Source organism: Vanessa cardui, chromosome 23 (assembly GCF_905220365.1).
Source record: "Vanessa cardui chromosome 23, ilVanCard2.1, whole genome shotgun sequence".
Taxonomy (NCBI): domain Eukaryota; kingdom Metazoa; phylum Arthropoda; class Insecta; order Lepidoptera; family Nymphalidae; genus Vanessa; species Vanessa cardui.
The window spans coordinates 6372463-6388870 of record NC_061145.1 but is presented as its reverse complement, the minus strand read 5'-3'; the positions used below and the strand labels follow the sequence as shown (position 1 = coordinate 6388870).

The window sequence follows — 16408 nt, the reverse complement described above, 5'->3', positions numbered from 1 at the left end:
TAGTCCAGTGCCCACTTGAATTGAATTTGAAACACTAGTTTGTTAGAAATAAAATGTTCATTCATTAAGAGTTGAAGTTTGTATTTACTCGCGTTTTTTTATATACTGAATATTACATAGTGTCAAAAATATGGACCGTCAAGTGGTTGCGGTTCACTGCAGAACTTAGAAATTAATATTAGTGGTAATTATTAATAAAGACATTCTTTTTTTGAGCTGTAAAAATGAATCTCATTAAAACAAAAATAATAAACTTCCAAATAAGACAAAATAAATTATTTATATTAGAAACGCTCTAAATTAATTATGAACGAGATAAAATACTGAAATATTACAAGATGTTCTCGCAGACGAGATTGCATTAGCTAACAACAATAAAAATAATCATTAGCATTTTAAATGACTTGGTTGTGGTAGATGGATTTCTTAATATATTGACATGTAATCTGTATAATAAAAACTAATCATAAAATGTATTGCTAAGTGCAAAACTCGGGTCGGCATTAGAAATTCGCATCCCGAATTTGATGATAGTAGGGGTTGTTTCTTAAAGGGGTTGTTCCCCTCTCTCGAAATTTACCACTCCCAACCCGCGGAAACCCATAGTTTTTTTTTAATGTGCGTTTAAAGTTACGTGTAACGGATCGATATTTTACATTATAATTAACATTAAATCATTATTTTTATGTTTGTTATCTTTTTTCTGTATTATATTTTAACAAATACAATATTAATTTATAGTAAAAATAAACGTGTCAAAATTTAATTTAATTTTGTAGTGTAGTTTTTTAGTGTATTCTTTTGTAAAGAAAATAATAATCACCCAGAAGATTTTACGAACATGATAATAGAATACAATATAACATAAAATATAAAAAAGATCCATTTATCGCATTATTAAATTTAGTCAAGTATATATACAGATAAATGGTTCTTATAAATTTCTAAAATATACCTATTGTTGTTTCTATTTTTCACCCAAGATTAACAGCTGTGAGGGGTACAGGAGTGGCGAAGCCACTCCGGCAACAAAAATAGTAGATAGTTATTGTAGCTAAGGATAGGTTAGGTTAGGTTAGATTTTATGACCAAACGCTGCGCAAGCCGAGCGAGCGAAGCGAGCGTGCCGCGGCAGCGGCCGGCGCAGCGCCAGAAATCACATTAAATACCAATAATTGGAATTTTATATCTCTCCCCTTCCAAAATTTAACTAACAGTACGATCTTGAAGATTTTAGTATTGAAATTTAAAAATTGAAAAAAAAAAAAACTAATGATTTCCGCGCGGGGGGAGTGGTGGTGTAGGTACTACACCACCCCCCTGACCCCCCACCCCTTCCCCAACCTTAAATTCGGGATGCGAATTTCTAATGCAATCCCCAAAACTCAAAAACGAATCTCTAAAATATGTATTAGTCTTAAAAAATTTAGTATGATTATATGCCTTATTGTCATTTATTATTTAATTAAAATTTGCCGAAAAAAATTTTAAGCCTTCTATAGACAGATATAACGGCATATTTGTTTATAGAAAGCTTACAATTTCTTTCAAAGTATGTATGACACTTTTAACATTATTAATTATTGTCAGGCCCACTGCATCATTTCCCGGACCCAAAAAGCCAAAATGTGGAAAATATTGAAAAATTTTCTCAATGGAAGGCTGTGCTAGATGTGGACACACAAGAAAAAGGAGATAAATACATTTATAATCATATAAGATTGTGCAATGAACATTTTTTGCAATGTTATCAGCTACCAAGCCGACGTCTCACAAAAAATGCTGTCCCCACAATAAACCTAAATAAGATAATCCATCAAACTGAGCAACCTTCAAAATCTGGGATTGCCTTACTGGATACTTGTTAGTATTTTTTTTTTATTACACTTAAGTTGTCCAACCTATCCAACTTGAGTTGTTCTGAGCCGGAAAGTTGTACATATACAGATTATTTGACACATTTCCTGTTCATTATAGAAATTATATACATTTCCTAGGAACTTTCTCATTTAACCAGCTGAATACCATTATTTTAGGGGTTGTCCATTAATCACGTGATCTTTTTTTAGCATTTTTTAACCCCCCCTCCCCCATTGGTGATATGTAGTGAGGTTTAAGACCACCCCCCTTCCCCCTTCTTAACATCACGTGTATTTTTAGTACCTACAACGAATCTTAAAATTTTCTGAATATTATCTTAATTTAAATACAGGTATAAACTATAATCTTATTTTATTCTGAAAATAAATACATGAGATATCTTATTACAACCCCCCTCCTCCCCCTTGTGTTATTTTCGTGATTTTTATCAAACCCCTCCCCCCCCTTTCAAGCCTCACGTGATTAATGGACAACCCCTTACATGCAGTGACTGCCTAAAGACCTCCACAATAAAGTTCTAAGTACATTGGACTTGGTTATGGTTCTGAATAGATTTTTATTTTCCATATCTCTCGGTTATGGGTATGGAGCTGCATAACATCCATGATTAAAACCACACAGTAAGAGTAAAACTAAAATAATAATATTTTTAACCCCCTATGAAAAAAGAGGGGTGTAATAAGTTTGACTGTTATGTGCGTCTGTCTGAGGCACTGTATCGTTTAAATAAGTGAACCCATTTGGATGCATTTCATTCAAGCACATGTAAAGCATAAAGGGTGCTTTATTTTTTATTGTTTGGTTACATTAACTGTTTATTTTTTCGTGGATTTCTCAGTCAATGTTTGAACTGTGACCACAACTCCTGGTTGCATACCCTTTCAATAGATGTTATTACATTAGAAGTACTTAGTATAATGAGATTTATATTTATTTTCTAGATAAAAATCCCATATTAGAACATGCTGTCACATCTGAGCCTTCAACATCTGTTACTTCTGTGCAGCCTATTCGTAAGTATTTTTTTTTATTATTTAGTATGTTTTCATCTATTACACACTAATAATATAAATGCGATAGTTTATGTATGTGATTAATTATGTAAGTTTATTACTTATTCACGCTCGAACGGCTGGACCGATTTGAATTAATTTCGGCATGTAGATAGCTCATCTTGGATTAACACAAAAAAAAAATCTCAGGTGAAACTGCTAATGTAACTCTATATTGTCTGTCAGTCTGTTACGGTTTAACAGCTAAACTACTGAACCAATTTTAAATAAACTTAAACACCACGGAAAAACTTACTCTAGTTTTATCTGGCTTCGACTTTGAATATTTTTGCAGCTGTAATAATCGATATTCATGCGGACGAAGTCACGGTTGAATGTTGAATTGATATATTATATGATGATGTTGTAACAAAAACTTTTTATTTTTTACAGGTAAACGGAAACATTCTAATCCTGAATGCAGAAATTCTAAATTGATAAATAAACTAAAATTAAAATTAGGTAGACTTGCTATCAAATATAAAGATCAGAGGAAGAGAATTCAAGCAGCCAAAAACCTGTCAATGAATAAAACATTTTTAAGAGCCATTGAAAAACTACCAGAAGAAATTAAAATCTTTACTAAATTGCAACTGAAAAGTGTAGTGAAACCGAGAGGAAGACGTTTCTCAGATCAAGAGAAAATCATGGCACTGACCATACTAAAGCAAAGCCCAAAGGCATACAAATTGTTGCAAAAAATGTTTGTCCTGCCATCAATACGTTGCTTGCAAAAGTTACTGAGCACATTTAGTGTACAACCTGGATTAAACCAGCACATATTAGATGATTTGGAAAATATTGCAAGAAATTTGCCACACGAAAAAAAGTATGTCAATATTTTATTTGATGAGGTTTCATTGGCCCCAGGCATAATATATAATGAATTTATGGACAAAATAATTGGTTTTGAAGATTTTGGATACTACAGAAATAGGACTCTGGCTGACCATGCACTTGTGTTCATGATAAAAGGAATTAAAAGTAAATGCAAACAGCCCATTTGTTTCACCTTTTGTAAGGCCTCAACAAAGAGTTCAGATTTGAAGAAATTATTAATAGAAATTATAAAACAAATTAATAGAACAGGCCTGAAGGTAGTGTCAACAATCTGTGACCAAGCGACAACCAATGTAAAAGTGGTGCGAGAATTATACAACGACACAAAAGCGGAATATTTGAGAAGAGGTATTGAATATAATTCAAAAGCATTTGAAATAGATAACAAAAAAATATTTCCACTATTTGATACACCCCACCTTCTTAAAGGAGTAAGAAATAATTTATTAAAAAAAAAAGCTAAATATATACAAAATGGTGATACTAAATGGGCTAACTGGGAACATTTAAAAATGTTATTAGAAGTAGATGATGGAGACGATGAAATAAGATTGCTTAATAAATTAACAGAAAAGCATGTCATTGATTTTAAAATACCTAAAATGAAAGTTAAATATGCAGCACAAGTGTTTAGCCAGAGGGTGTCTAGCGCTTTGCGGTTTTTATCAAGTTGGTATATTTATAATTTTACATACTTATAAGATTATCTTTTTAACATAATTAGCAAGAGTAATTGAAAAATATTAATATTTTGTTTCAGAACACAAAATTCTACCAGAAGAATGCAAAGGAACAGCAGATTTCCTATTACTATTCGATAAACTTTTTGACTCCTTTAATGGTCATTCTTACGACGGTTCGACTAAAACATATAAGCAGTGTTTAAAAAATAAATCACCCCATTTCCAACTATGGTATGATTTGTTACCGATTTTAGAATCTATTAAATTTGAATCAGTAGTTAGAAAAAATGATTCTCTGTTGATTAAATATGAATCGATTCCATCAGTAAAAAATTGGATACACAATATCAAAACCTTTATTGAAATGTGGCAATATTTAAATGTTAATTATGGTGTAAATAATTTATTAACTAGAAATTTCAATCAGGATCCCTTAGAAAATTTCTTTAGTAGTATTAGAAGTAATGGTGTTCGTAATATTAATCCTAATTGTAATCAGTTTATAAATGCGTATAAGACTTTATTAATCAATAATTTAAATTCTGTTCATTCTGTAAGAGCTAATTGTGAGAACGATTGTAATAAATCATATCAATCAATGGGAAATATGCTGAATAATAAATGTGATGATTCAGAGAATATTGATTTTGCATGTGAAATTGATGCTTTATTAACCATAATGAACAATAATAAAGGTAATGATTGTTTGATTTATAATGAATCAAAAAAATATGTTACTGGATATGTAATAAAAAAAATGAAATCGAAAATATTCAAAAAATGCGATATTTGTGTACGAGATTTGTGTAGATCAGAAGCTGATTTGCAATCTTTTAATTATGAAGTTGATTACACAAAACAATCATTATTCCACCCTAGCGATAATATGAATAATTTAATGAATGATATTTATCACACTATTATAACATGCGTACGTGATTGTCCAGAAACATTATTATTAAATAAAAAAATCAAATACATCCTTAATTGTGCATGCGATTATAATTTAATTACTTGTGATCAACATAAGGAGGAGCTGATTGAATGTATTAATAATTTATCCATCAAGTTGATTATACATAGTTGGTGTACCGGGGTGAACAGAATTTTAAATGGAAAGATATCCCGATTCGATAAGAATGACCATGTAAAACGCCAGGCGTATGAATATTATAAAAAAAGTCGCAAATAAAAACCATTACATTAAAACCGTGTTTTAATTTTTAGTACATTCTCTAAAACAATGATTATATTGAAGTATTATAAAAGTACTAGATTGATTGAAATTAATATTCTAATTGACAAAAGATCAATGTTTGATTAGAATTTTTATTTCAATCAATCTAGTACTTGTTTAAAAAGTAATTAAATTCTCAGCTGGACGCCACCTATCGGATTTTTTCGGTATTAAACTACATTTACGCTCTCTGGCGACCAGGGTCAAAATCTCTTGATTCACATTTCCATTCATAGAGTGGCGCATCTATCTCAGTATGTATATATCATCTATGTTTAACTCTGAAGTTTGACAGTGTTACCATTATGGTACCATATAGGAGTAGAAAACTTTATACTTAACTCTAAATGTACAAGTTCATTTTTTTAATGAAATTTTATGAAATGAGTGAGATTTTAGGAGAGGTTTTAAGATAGGATTTAAGAAGAGTGAAAATTACTCTCTTCAATTCCTTAAAATGTACCTGATGTTGGTATCATAGCATAGTAGCATTTTGAAAATAAATATAAATGTTTTTGCATTACAGACAACTATATTATTATAAATAGATATTAACCCTATAGTAATACGGTAGATGGTCGATCATGAAATATTATTTTTTTCTATAACTATGCTGCGAATAAGGAAATGTTGGTCAATATTATGTCAAAGTGAAAATTATATTATAGCTGTCACTTTTTAAAAATACGCAAATGGCGGCAAAATAAACCATTCTTAGTTCATAAAAGAGTAGAAATAGTTATTTTACTTTTTACTATTTGGTAACGTAAATCGTCTTCACCTGATTCCTCAGTACTCTTTCATATTTGAAATTTCCTCAGAGCAAAACCGACATTAAAAATAGACGTTTTATTAAAGGCAAAAATTCTAATGTTTCCTGAAGCCATTATCGAATAATATTTACAACATAATGAATGAACCTGGCATTATAAGAAAATTGGATGAGAATGTAGTCAACCGAATAGCCGCTGGTGAGATAGTTCAGAGACCGGCTAATGCTTTAAAAGAATTAATCGAAAATAGGTCTGTTGACAAAAATATCACATTAAAACTTAAAGTCTACTGATAATCTGTGCAAATGATTACATATATTTAATATTTGTGATTTCAGCTTGGATGCCCATGCAACAAATATAATTATTACTGTCAAAGCAGGAGGCTTAAAATATCTACAGGTAATGATTTTGATAGTATTTAGGACTTGAGTAATTTAAATTTAAAATGTTTCTATACATATATAATTTTACGTGAAATTGAAAGGAATTAAATTGGTGAATATTAACTGGAACTAATATAATAATTTGTTTCTTTTTTTTTTTTGGGATATAATGTACAGGCTATACTTTACCACTTTATTTATATTTTTTCTTATAGATACAAGATAATGGAACAGGTATTAGAAGTGATAGTCTGGATATAGTGTGCGAAAGATTTACCACCTCGAAGTTACGGGAATATGAGGATTTGCAAGCTATCAATACATACGGGTTCAGGGGAGAAGCGCTAGCTAGTATAAGTCATATAGCTCACTTGACTATTTTGACTAAAACACAACAAGACAAATGTGCTTATAAGTAAGTTGTTAAGATTTAAATAATTTGGATAACACCTGCAGTGAAGGAGAATAAGTCTCTTTATATCCTACTTGATATATATAATTTTTTATAAGTACAGATTATGTAATAAACTAAAAACTAAGTATTTAATATATAAAAAAAATATATATATATTGAATATGGGACAGCTTACCCAAATACAAGGAGTGTGTATATAAGTGTGATAAGTGAAAATAATCTTGTAAATATATAGATGCAATGGAATATATATATTTTAGAAGTAAATTCTAGTTGTTTGAATTTGAACATTGAAACTCAACAAAAAGGTAAAAGAATAAATTAATTTTATAGAGCATCCTATGAAAATGGTAAACTCAAAGGGCCTGTAAAACCATGTGCGGGCAACAATGGTACACAAATAACTGTTGAAGATTTATTCTACAATGTCATAGCTCGTAAGAAGGCTCTCCGCAGCCCCAATGAAGAATACACCCATATAATGGAAGTGGTCGGAGGGTATGCAATACATAATAGTCATGTCGGCTTTCATCTGAAGAAATTTGGTGAGAACACAGATATAAAAACTCCCATCAAGTCGTCTGTTGTGGAAAATGTCAGAATTGTGAGTACATTTAATTTTTTTTTTATTACTTAATAAAAACATAGCACGAAATGTTCGTATGTACTCATAGCCGACTAACCCGCGCTTACGCGCGCATTCACTGCCAATGTGAGTTCTATCCCCTACGTAACAATGCTTACATTCCTCTGAAGCAGCTACCAGCGCGGCTGTATGACGACACAAGCATGCACATGCAAGAAAAACGCATGCGTTGCTTGGTGTTGCATGATAAATAAAAAGAAACATTTAAACGGCTATGGTGTGGTGGTAAAAAAACGGGTCAAGTGCGAGTAGGACTCGTACTGGAAGGGCTCCGTAACATTTTTTATAAGAACGTTAAATAAATATATCTGTTGTTATAAGAAAATTGTTCTGCTTAAATAGTTATTTTATTATATTATTTAATATTTATGTCAGGGAGCGTTCAAGTGTTGCGTAACGCAATTATTAAAGATTTTTGACCCCCCTCCTCCCATTATAACGCACCGTAACGTTTTTCTGTACCCCCCCCTCCCACTCTCTAAACGTTACGTGACACTCAAATGACCATTTTTACCCTAAAGTCGCAAAAAAGTATGTTACCCCGTGAAATATAATAAAAAGGTTTGCCAACTTGCGAAAACAAATCAAAAATGACGACCAGACTAATACAATCAAGGGATTCCCTGTAAAACGTAAATGAAAAGGGTTGCCAATTTTGGAGTTTTAATTCCCTAATTTTTTATTTAAAAAAAATGTTACGTAACGTGTTGTAAGAAAGACCCCTTACGCCCTTGTAACGCATCGTAACTTTTTACTAGACCCCTCCTCCCCCCAAACGTTACGTATTACTTGAACAGTGGCAGAAAATGACCTGTAAAAATTTCGAAGTGTACAACTATCACGATTCATGAGATACATTCTGGTGACAGACGGATAGAGTGTACAGTGGAATCTTAGTAATAGGGTCCGTTTTACTCTTTGAGTATGCAACTCCAAAAAATACATAAATGAGGGAAAATAAAGGAAATTTTGAAATAAATGTAGACATAATTATACACATGAGACACCAGTAAAAAGAGATTACGCTGATACACCGGGAGATGATAGTGACAAAATATTTGGTCATTTGTACCAGTGTGGCGGTTTTTCAGGGGTCTAATTACGTAAAGGCAAAAAGGAAAATGATCATACATGGCATTTTTGCCTTTACGTAATTAGACCCCTGAAAAACCGCCACACTGGTACAAATGACCAAATATTTTGTCATTATCATCTCCCGGTCTATGAGAGACAATAGTCAAAAATCAAAATCAAAATAAACTTTAATCGTCATTTTACAATTAAGTGAAGCTACCACCGGTTTGGAAAGTAGATTCTACCGAGAAGAACCCGCAAGAAACTCAGTAGTTACTCTTTTTTAACATTTAAACAATACAAAGTCATGTTAATTACAAACAATTATTTAAATTAATATATCCTGCTTGGAAGTCAACAGGTATTAACTCCACGATTTTTTATCATCTATAAAATCTTGTATCAAATAATATGCTTTTTCTACCAATGTATTTTTTACAAACGATTTGAATTTACTAAACGGCAAAGTTAAAAATGTCTGTGTAATAATTGTAGTCAATTAGGAGTCCAAATGTAATTAAGTCAATTTCAGATACACGGTAACTCAATAGCTCGAGAATTGCTCGAGATACAACTCACAGATCCAACACTGAAGCTGTCTCTCAACGGCTACGTGACCAATGTAAACTACTCGCACAAGAAAGGCACCATGCTTTTGTTCATCAACCATAGATTAGTCGATTCACTATGTAAGTATATATCACATTTAATAAACATATATCCATACATTTACGACACTTATTATATGATTTAACTAATGTTATAAAAGAAAAGTAACCGTTTGTCTGTCTGTTACGCTTTTACGGTTAAACTCTAAAACGGAAGTTGGTCTGAAAAAAACATGAATCTCAAAGGACATGAGAATTTTTTTTATATTTGAAACCCAAGATAGCCCCTTCCACCCTATTAACTCTTAATAATAGTCTTTATTTGAAAAATATAAGCATTACAGTTTTTAAACCAAGTCGCTTATATCTACACTAACAACAACAACAACAGCCTGTAAATTTCCACTGCTGGACTAAAGGCCTCCTCTCCCTTTGAGGAGAAGGTTTGGAACTTACTCCACCACGCTGTTCCAATGAGGGTTGGTGGAATACACATGTGGCAGAATTTCTATGAAATTTGTCACATGCAGGTTTCCTCAGGATGTTTTCCTTCACCGCTGAGCACGAGATGAATTATGAAGACAAATTAAGCACAGGAATCAGCGGTGCTTGCCTGGGTTTGAACCCGCAATCATCGGTTAAGATGCACGCGTTCTAACCACTGGGCCATCTCGACTCATCTACACTAATTACTGAACAATGTTTTAAACAATCTTACTAATTTAAATAAAACATACTACGAGGGCAAATTAAATAAAATGTAGTAAAAAAAATATATATATATAAACAAAATAAGCTTAAATCTATTTAGGAACTACAAAATTATTCCTTAAAATTCTGGAATATGTAAATTTGTTTGAATATAGTATAAATGGGATCATAAAAATCACTTATAAACTCTTGATCCTACACCTTATATCCCTCGCGAAGCGGCGGGCAAAACTTAGTATTAAATATTTTCAAATCGACTATCGCGGATAAGTAATCGATTATCGCGGCTTACAAAGTCAAAGTCAAAAATCTTTATTCAAAATAGAAGTGTTTAAACTTTCTTATTGATTGTCGATAATCTACCACCGGTTCGAAAAATAATAACTCAGACCTGAGAAGAACCGGCGAAAGAAACTCTATTTTTTTTTTTATAATGTCAATTTACAATTTACAGTAATAAGCTACAAACTTAGAAACTGCAAATAATCATTGAATTTTAACATAGTGAGAGTTATGTGTAAATGCAACTGCCCACTTGCCCTACAACAAAATAAATAGTATTAGATATCGATCTACAAGCTACAAACCATTTAAAGGTTTTGCCCAACAGTGGGACATTTACAGCATATCGATAAATATTCGTATTAAGTTTGTATTCAGCTAAACAAATCATCTACAATATATGTATTTGTAGAGTCGAGATGGCTAGAACGCGCGCATCTTAACCGATGATAGCGGGTTCAAACCCAGGCAAGCACCGCTGATTCATGTGCTTAATTTGTCTTTATAATTCATCTCGTGCTCAGCGGTGAAGGAAAACATCGTGAGGAAACCTGCATGTGACAAATTTCATAGAAATTCTGCCACATGTGTATTCCACCAACCCGCATTATTTGTTTTCAGCCATCCGCAAAGCAGTGGACTCTGTGTATGCGACGTATTTACCGAAAAACGCGCATTCCTTCGTCTATCTCAGCATCGAATTGGGTAAGTTGTATGTATGATATCAATAAATCTTTCTCTTTTCTCATATTAATCTAAAATATTTTGCACGTTTTTATAGTGTACAGAAATATATTGCGTTTAAAAGTCAGTTTTCTTCAATACGTAGTATAAAACAAAGTCGCTTACCACTGTCTGTTTCTATGTATGCCTCGATCTTTAAAATTCCGCAACGGATTTTGATGCTTTTTTTTTAATAGATAGAGCGATTCGAGAGAAATTTTTGTGTATAATTCATGGAATATATAGTAAAGAAACACTGATAATTTTAGAAGTTTCTAATACTACACATATATCAAAATAATGTAGATATTTTTAGCAGTTTGTATTGTCTAATGAAACGAAGGTTTTGATTTTGTTTATATTCTGCAGTATATTTGTTATCACTATTACATCCGTGGAAAGCCGGGGCGGATTGCATAATAAATAATGATTACTGAATTTTAATAAAAATATTTATTTCCTTATCACAGATCCCAAAAATGTCGATGTGAATGTTCACCCAACGAAACATGAAGTCCAATTCTTATACGAGGAGCAAATAATAGATCGAATAAATACCGTCATAGAGAAGAAACTGCTTAGTTGTAACTCTTCCAGAGTTATGTATACTCAGGTAACATCAGCATATACAAAGTTTCTTAAGATTTACTGCTATCGTTTAACATATTATAGTACGACACAACTTAGATGTCACATTTTTTTTATATTATAGATTGGCGGACGAGCATATGAGCCACCTGACGGTAAGTGGTCACCATCACCCATAGACAATGACGCTGTAAGAAATATTAACTATTCCTTACATGGTCAATGTGCCACCAACCTTGGGAACTAAGATGTTATGTCCCTTGTGCCTGTAGTTACACTGGCTCACTCACCCTTCAAACTGGAACAAAACAATAGTGAGTACTGTTATTAAGCGGTAGAATAACTGATGAGTGGGTGGTACCTACCCAGACGGGCTTGCACAAAGCCCTACCACCGAGAAAATTCATCTGCAAAATTCGTAAAACCGATCACATCCGAATTGAGTACGCTATCCCAAATTATCAATATTTATTTCTCATGCGATTATGATCTTTGCACAAACGTAATAACTTGTAATATCATATGACCTAATATATTCGTCAATTTGACACGTCAATTTACATGCACTTGCTTTCTCTGACGCGAGAATCTATAGCGGCGAATAGCGTCGAATGGCGCGATAGGGAGCTATTTCTATTGGTCGTGTAAATCGGTTTTATTTTCATTCCATTGCATTTTCCGATGCTACATCTAATTTGTTTCGTACTATACATACATACGATGCAATGATATTTGATTCATGTATTCACGCTTAATATTTGCCGGGATATTTAAAATCACTAATACATAAAATATACCAATATTTTATTGAGAGGTGATCTATTTTAGCTCCTCCCCCAAGCGTTAGGGAAGGGGGAAGGACGCAGGTTAGGTAGGCTATGCGTTAAGTCAGAGCATAGCTTATTTCTATTCCAATAATCCAATTTTTCATCCATCTGACTGACTAACAAACATACAAACTTGCACATTTATAATATTATTAAGAAACCTTTATTATTATTACTAAACCAGCAGATGTACTCAATATGTAATCAAAATCAAAATCCGTTACGATATCGGTAACATATACAAAACTGGTATTATATGATTTTTGACAAATTGGTATTATATACAAAAGTCAGATTCTCTAACACTATTTTGTGACGAGTTTCGCTCTTTGAAAATCACAAATAAGTGCCAATTTTCATGGATAATTTTGATCTTGATGTTTTTCTTTCCGAATTTTTTTCAATTTGTGACACTAGTGTAAGTGTAATATATGAATAAAGATTTCCTTTCATTAAAGGAACTCTAGAAATGGTAAAAGGATTAGTTACTTAATTAAGATTTTGTATGCCCAAACAATGATTGATTTTTCGACGATACTAAAAATCCACCCTGTGATGAGAGCAGCCTATTTTTAATTTCGTTATTTTAACGTTTCAGGCCAGACTCCCAGGGGCAACGATGGTTGAAGAAATAGTTAAGAAAACAACAGATGGTGCAAAAGTATACGCCAAAGATTTAGTAAGGGTCGATTCTGATACGCAGAAAATCGACAAATTCTTCCGAACGGTATCAAAACCGGAAATCACAATCGAACAAGCCACAGGCACACATAAAGAAACAATAAAAATCGACCAAGATATTCCAGAAACAGTTTTAGAAGGAGTCAATGATCTAGATGATTCCCTATTCCTTGAGCCTAATGAGAGCAAAGTTAAACAGGAAGGAAATATAAAAACAGCTGTTGATAGTAATATAACATACATAGATCCGAAAGAATCTTTCAAAACCAGGACATTTCAGTACGAGAGGGTCGAAACTAAGTTGACGAGTGTTAAGCAGCTGCGTTTGGACGTGGAGAATAATTGTAATATGAATCTAAGGGAAATATTGGCTAATTTAATATTCATAGCGTGCATCGACGGCCAAAGGTCGCTGGTACAGCATTCAACTAAGCTGTACTTATGTGACACTACACGTTTGACGTAAGTATACTACTGAACGCCGATAGCGATGGGTATTTATTTAAGTTAACAGAAGGTAATACAGAATTTTTGAGCCAGTAGGGCCGTCTTTAACCTTTGGGGGTTCTAGGCATGTTAGGATAATGGGGTCCGTATGACTTTGACAAAACACCATTTTGTTAGAATGGATAGAGAAAGTAGTTAAACAAAGTTATAGATTTATTTTTATTAACAATCACATAGTAATATTATACTTTTTGTCTGTAATGCAGAACCCTCTTTTCCATTGGGTACTTAGGGCAAGTGCCCAGGGCTCCGCGATCGATAGGGGGCCCCTCAGATGAAATGATCTGAGGGGTCCAATGGGAAAGAGGTGTCTGCATTACAGACAGAAAGCGTTAACATCTTATATGACAAGTTTGGTCTCGCGTTGGCGTTGCATCCAATGTTGGTTTTATATTCTTATAGCACTAATGTCTGTACTGTCGTTTAATTGTGTTGGTAAATTAATTGTAAGGCTTATACTTATTAGGGCGGAGATGGCCCAGTGGTTAGAACGCGTGCATTTTAACCGATGATTGCGGGTTCAAACCCAGGCAAGCACCGCTATATATATGTGCTTAATTTGTGTTTATAATTCATCTTGTGCTCGGCGGTGAAAGAAAACATTGTGAAGAAACCTGCATGTGTCTAATTTCGTCGAAATTCTGCCACATGTGCATTCCACCAAGCCGCATTGGAACAGCGTGGTGGAACATGTTCCAAACCCTCTCCTTAATGGAAGAGGAGGCCTTATCTCAGCAGTGGGAAATTTACAGGCTGTTACTTTACTTTACTATACTATATTTTAGTGAGGAGCTGTTCTACGAGACGATACTGTACGATTTTCAAAACCTGGGATTAATTAAGCTATCGGATCCTCTGCCATTAGAGGAATTATTCGTGTTGGGACTTAGCTCACAAGACTCTCAATGGGATCCAGAATTAGGTATGTGTCATATATATGTTTATAAATAGCAGTAGCAAACATTACACAATAGAGGAATTAACCAAGTTCTGTATCTAATAGTTCTTTGAAAAGAAGTTCTTTTATTTTCTTAATAGTAGTCTATTGGAAGCTCTTTGACTATTTTATGAATATATTTCTTTCGAATCTAAATAAAATGAGCTGAGATGGCCCAGTGGTTAGAACGCATGCATCTTAATCGATGATTTCGGGTTCAAACCCAGGCAAGCACCACTATATACATGTGCTTAATTTGTGTTTATAATTCATCTCGTGCTCGGCGGTGAAGGAAAACATCGTAAGGAAACCTTAATTTCATCGAAATTATGCCACATGTGCATTCCACCAAACAGCATTTGAACAGCGTGGTGGAATATGTTCCAAACCGTTTCCTTAGTAGAAGAGGAGGCCTTAGCCCAGTAGTGGGAAATTTACGAGCTGTTATTTTACTTTAATTTAAAAAAAAAATGTGATTTAAAACAGATTATAACCAATAAAAACAGCTGGGTTTGTAAGTTATTTCGAATAACATATATTATGTATGGTTCAGGTGATAAGCGTGACATGGCGAGGCAGATGGCGGAGTTGCTCGTCAGCAAGAGCTCGATGCTCTTTGAATACTTTTCTCTTCAAATAAACAACCGAGGGGAGTTGTTGGCCTTACCCTTACTTCTCGGTAAGAATTATCTCCACAATATTTATTGAAGTATTATGGATAACATTGTTCTTTTTAAATTAATTTTATTTTTCGAATAACAGTTGGCCGTTAAATTAAAAAAAAAATCGATTAAGAATATATTTTTTAATTTTACATTTCTTTAATAATGGAGTATAGGACACAACTTAGATGTAGCATCGGAAAATTCAATAAAACCGATTACTGCCGATTTATACGACCAATAGAAATAGCTCCGCCATTCGACGCTACTCGTCGCTATAGGTTCTCGCGTCAGTCGAACCCGAGAAAGGAAGTGCATTTTAGTAAATCAACGTGTCAAATTGACGAATATTATAGGTCATATTATGATATTACAAGTTATTACGTTTTTGTAGAGATCATATTCAAATAAGAAATTAATATTGATAATTGGGGATAGCGTACTTAATTCGGCTGTGATCGGTTTTACGAATTTTGTAGATGCGACATCTAACTTGTGTCGTACAATACAAAACTAATGATACCACGAAATTCGATTACATTACAGATGGTCACACACCATTCATGGGGGCATTACCCACTTACCTCGTGCGGCTAGTCACGGAAGTAAACTGGAAATCTGAGAAGGAATGTTTCGATACATTCAGCCGACAAACCGCCATATTTTACTCCCAACCGAACCCCGATACAGCTGAAGAAGTATTGAAATCGGAAATGTGGGAACAGGAGCACATAGTATTCCCGGCTATAAGAAGATACTTCCTGCCCCCAACAAGTTTTATTGGCAATGGAGCCATATTACAAATTGCAAGCCTATGTGATCTGTACAAAGTCTTCGAAAGATGTTAGCGTTTTAAGTCAAAACTGTATATTAATTAAATAAAATTTGGAAATAA

The 16408-nt window shown here is 33.2% G+C and overlaps 1 protein-coding gene across 1 annotated transcript; it reads left to right on the top strand.

Annotated features, from left to right (window-relative positions):
- Positions 1-6368: 6368 nt before the first annotated feature.
- On the top strand, positions 6369-16408 carry LOC124539883 (DNA mismatch repair protein Mlh1). Its single transcript, XM_047117242.1, has 11 exons — positions 6369-6716; positions 6805-6868; positions 7068-7267; positions 7601-7871; positions 9520-9676; positions 11210-11293; positions 11782-11924; positions 13325-13869; positions 14700-14836; positions 15405-15530; positions 16060-16408. The coding sequence occupies exons 1-11, from the start codon at positions 6604-6606 to the stop codon at positions 16359-16361; spliced, it is 2142 nt and encodes a 713-aa protein (XP_046973198.1). The 5' UTR covers positions 6369-6603; the 3' UTR covers positions 16362-16408.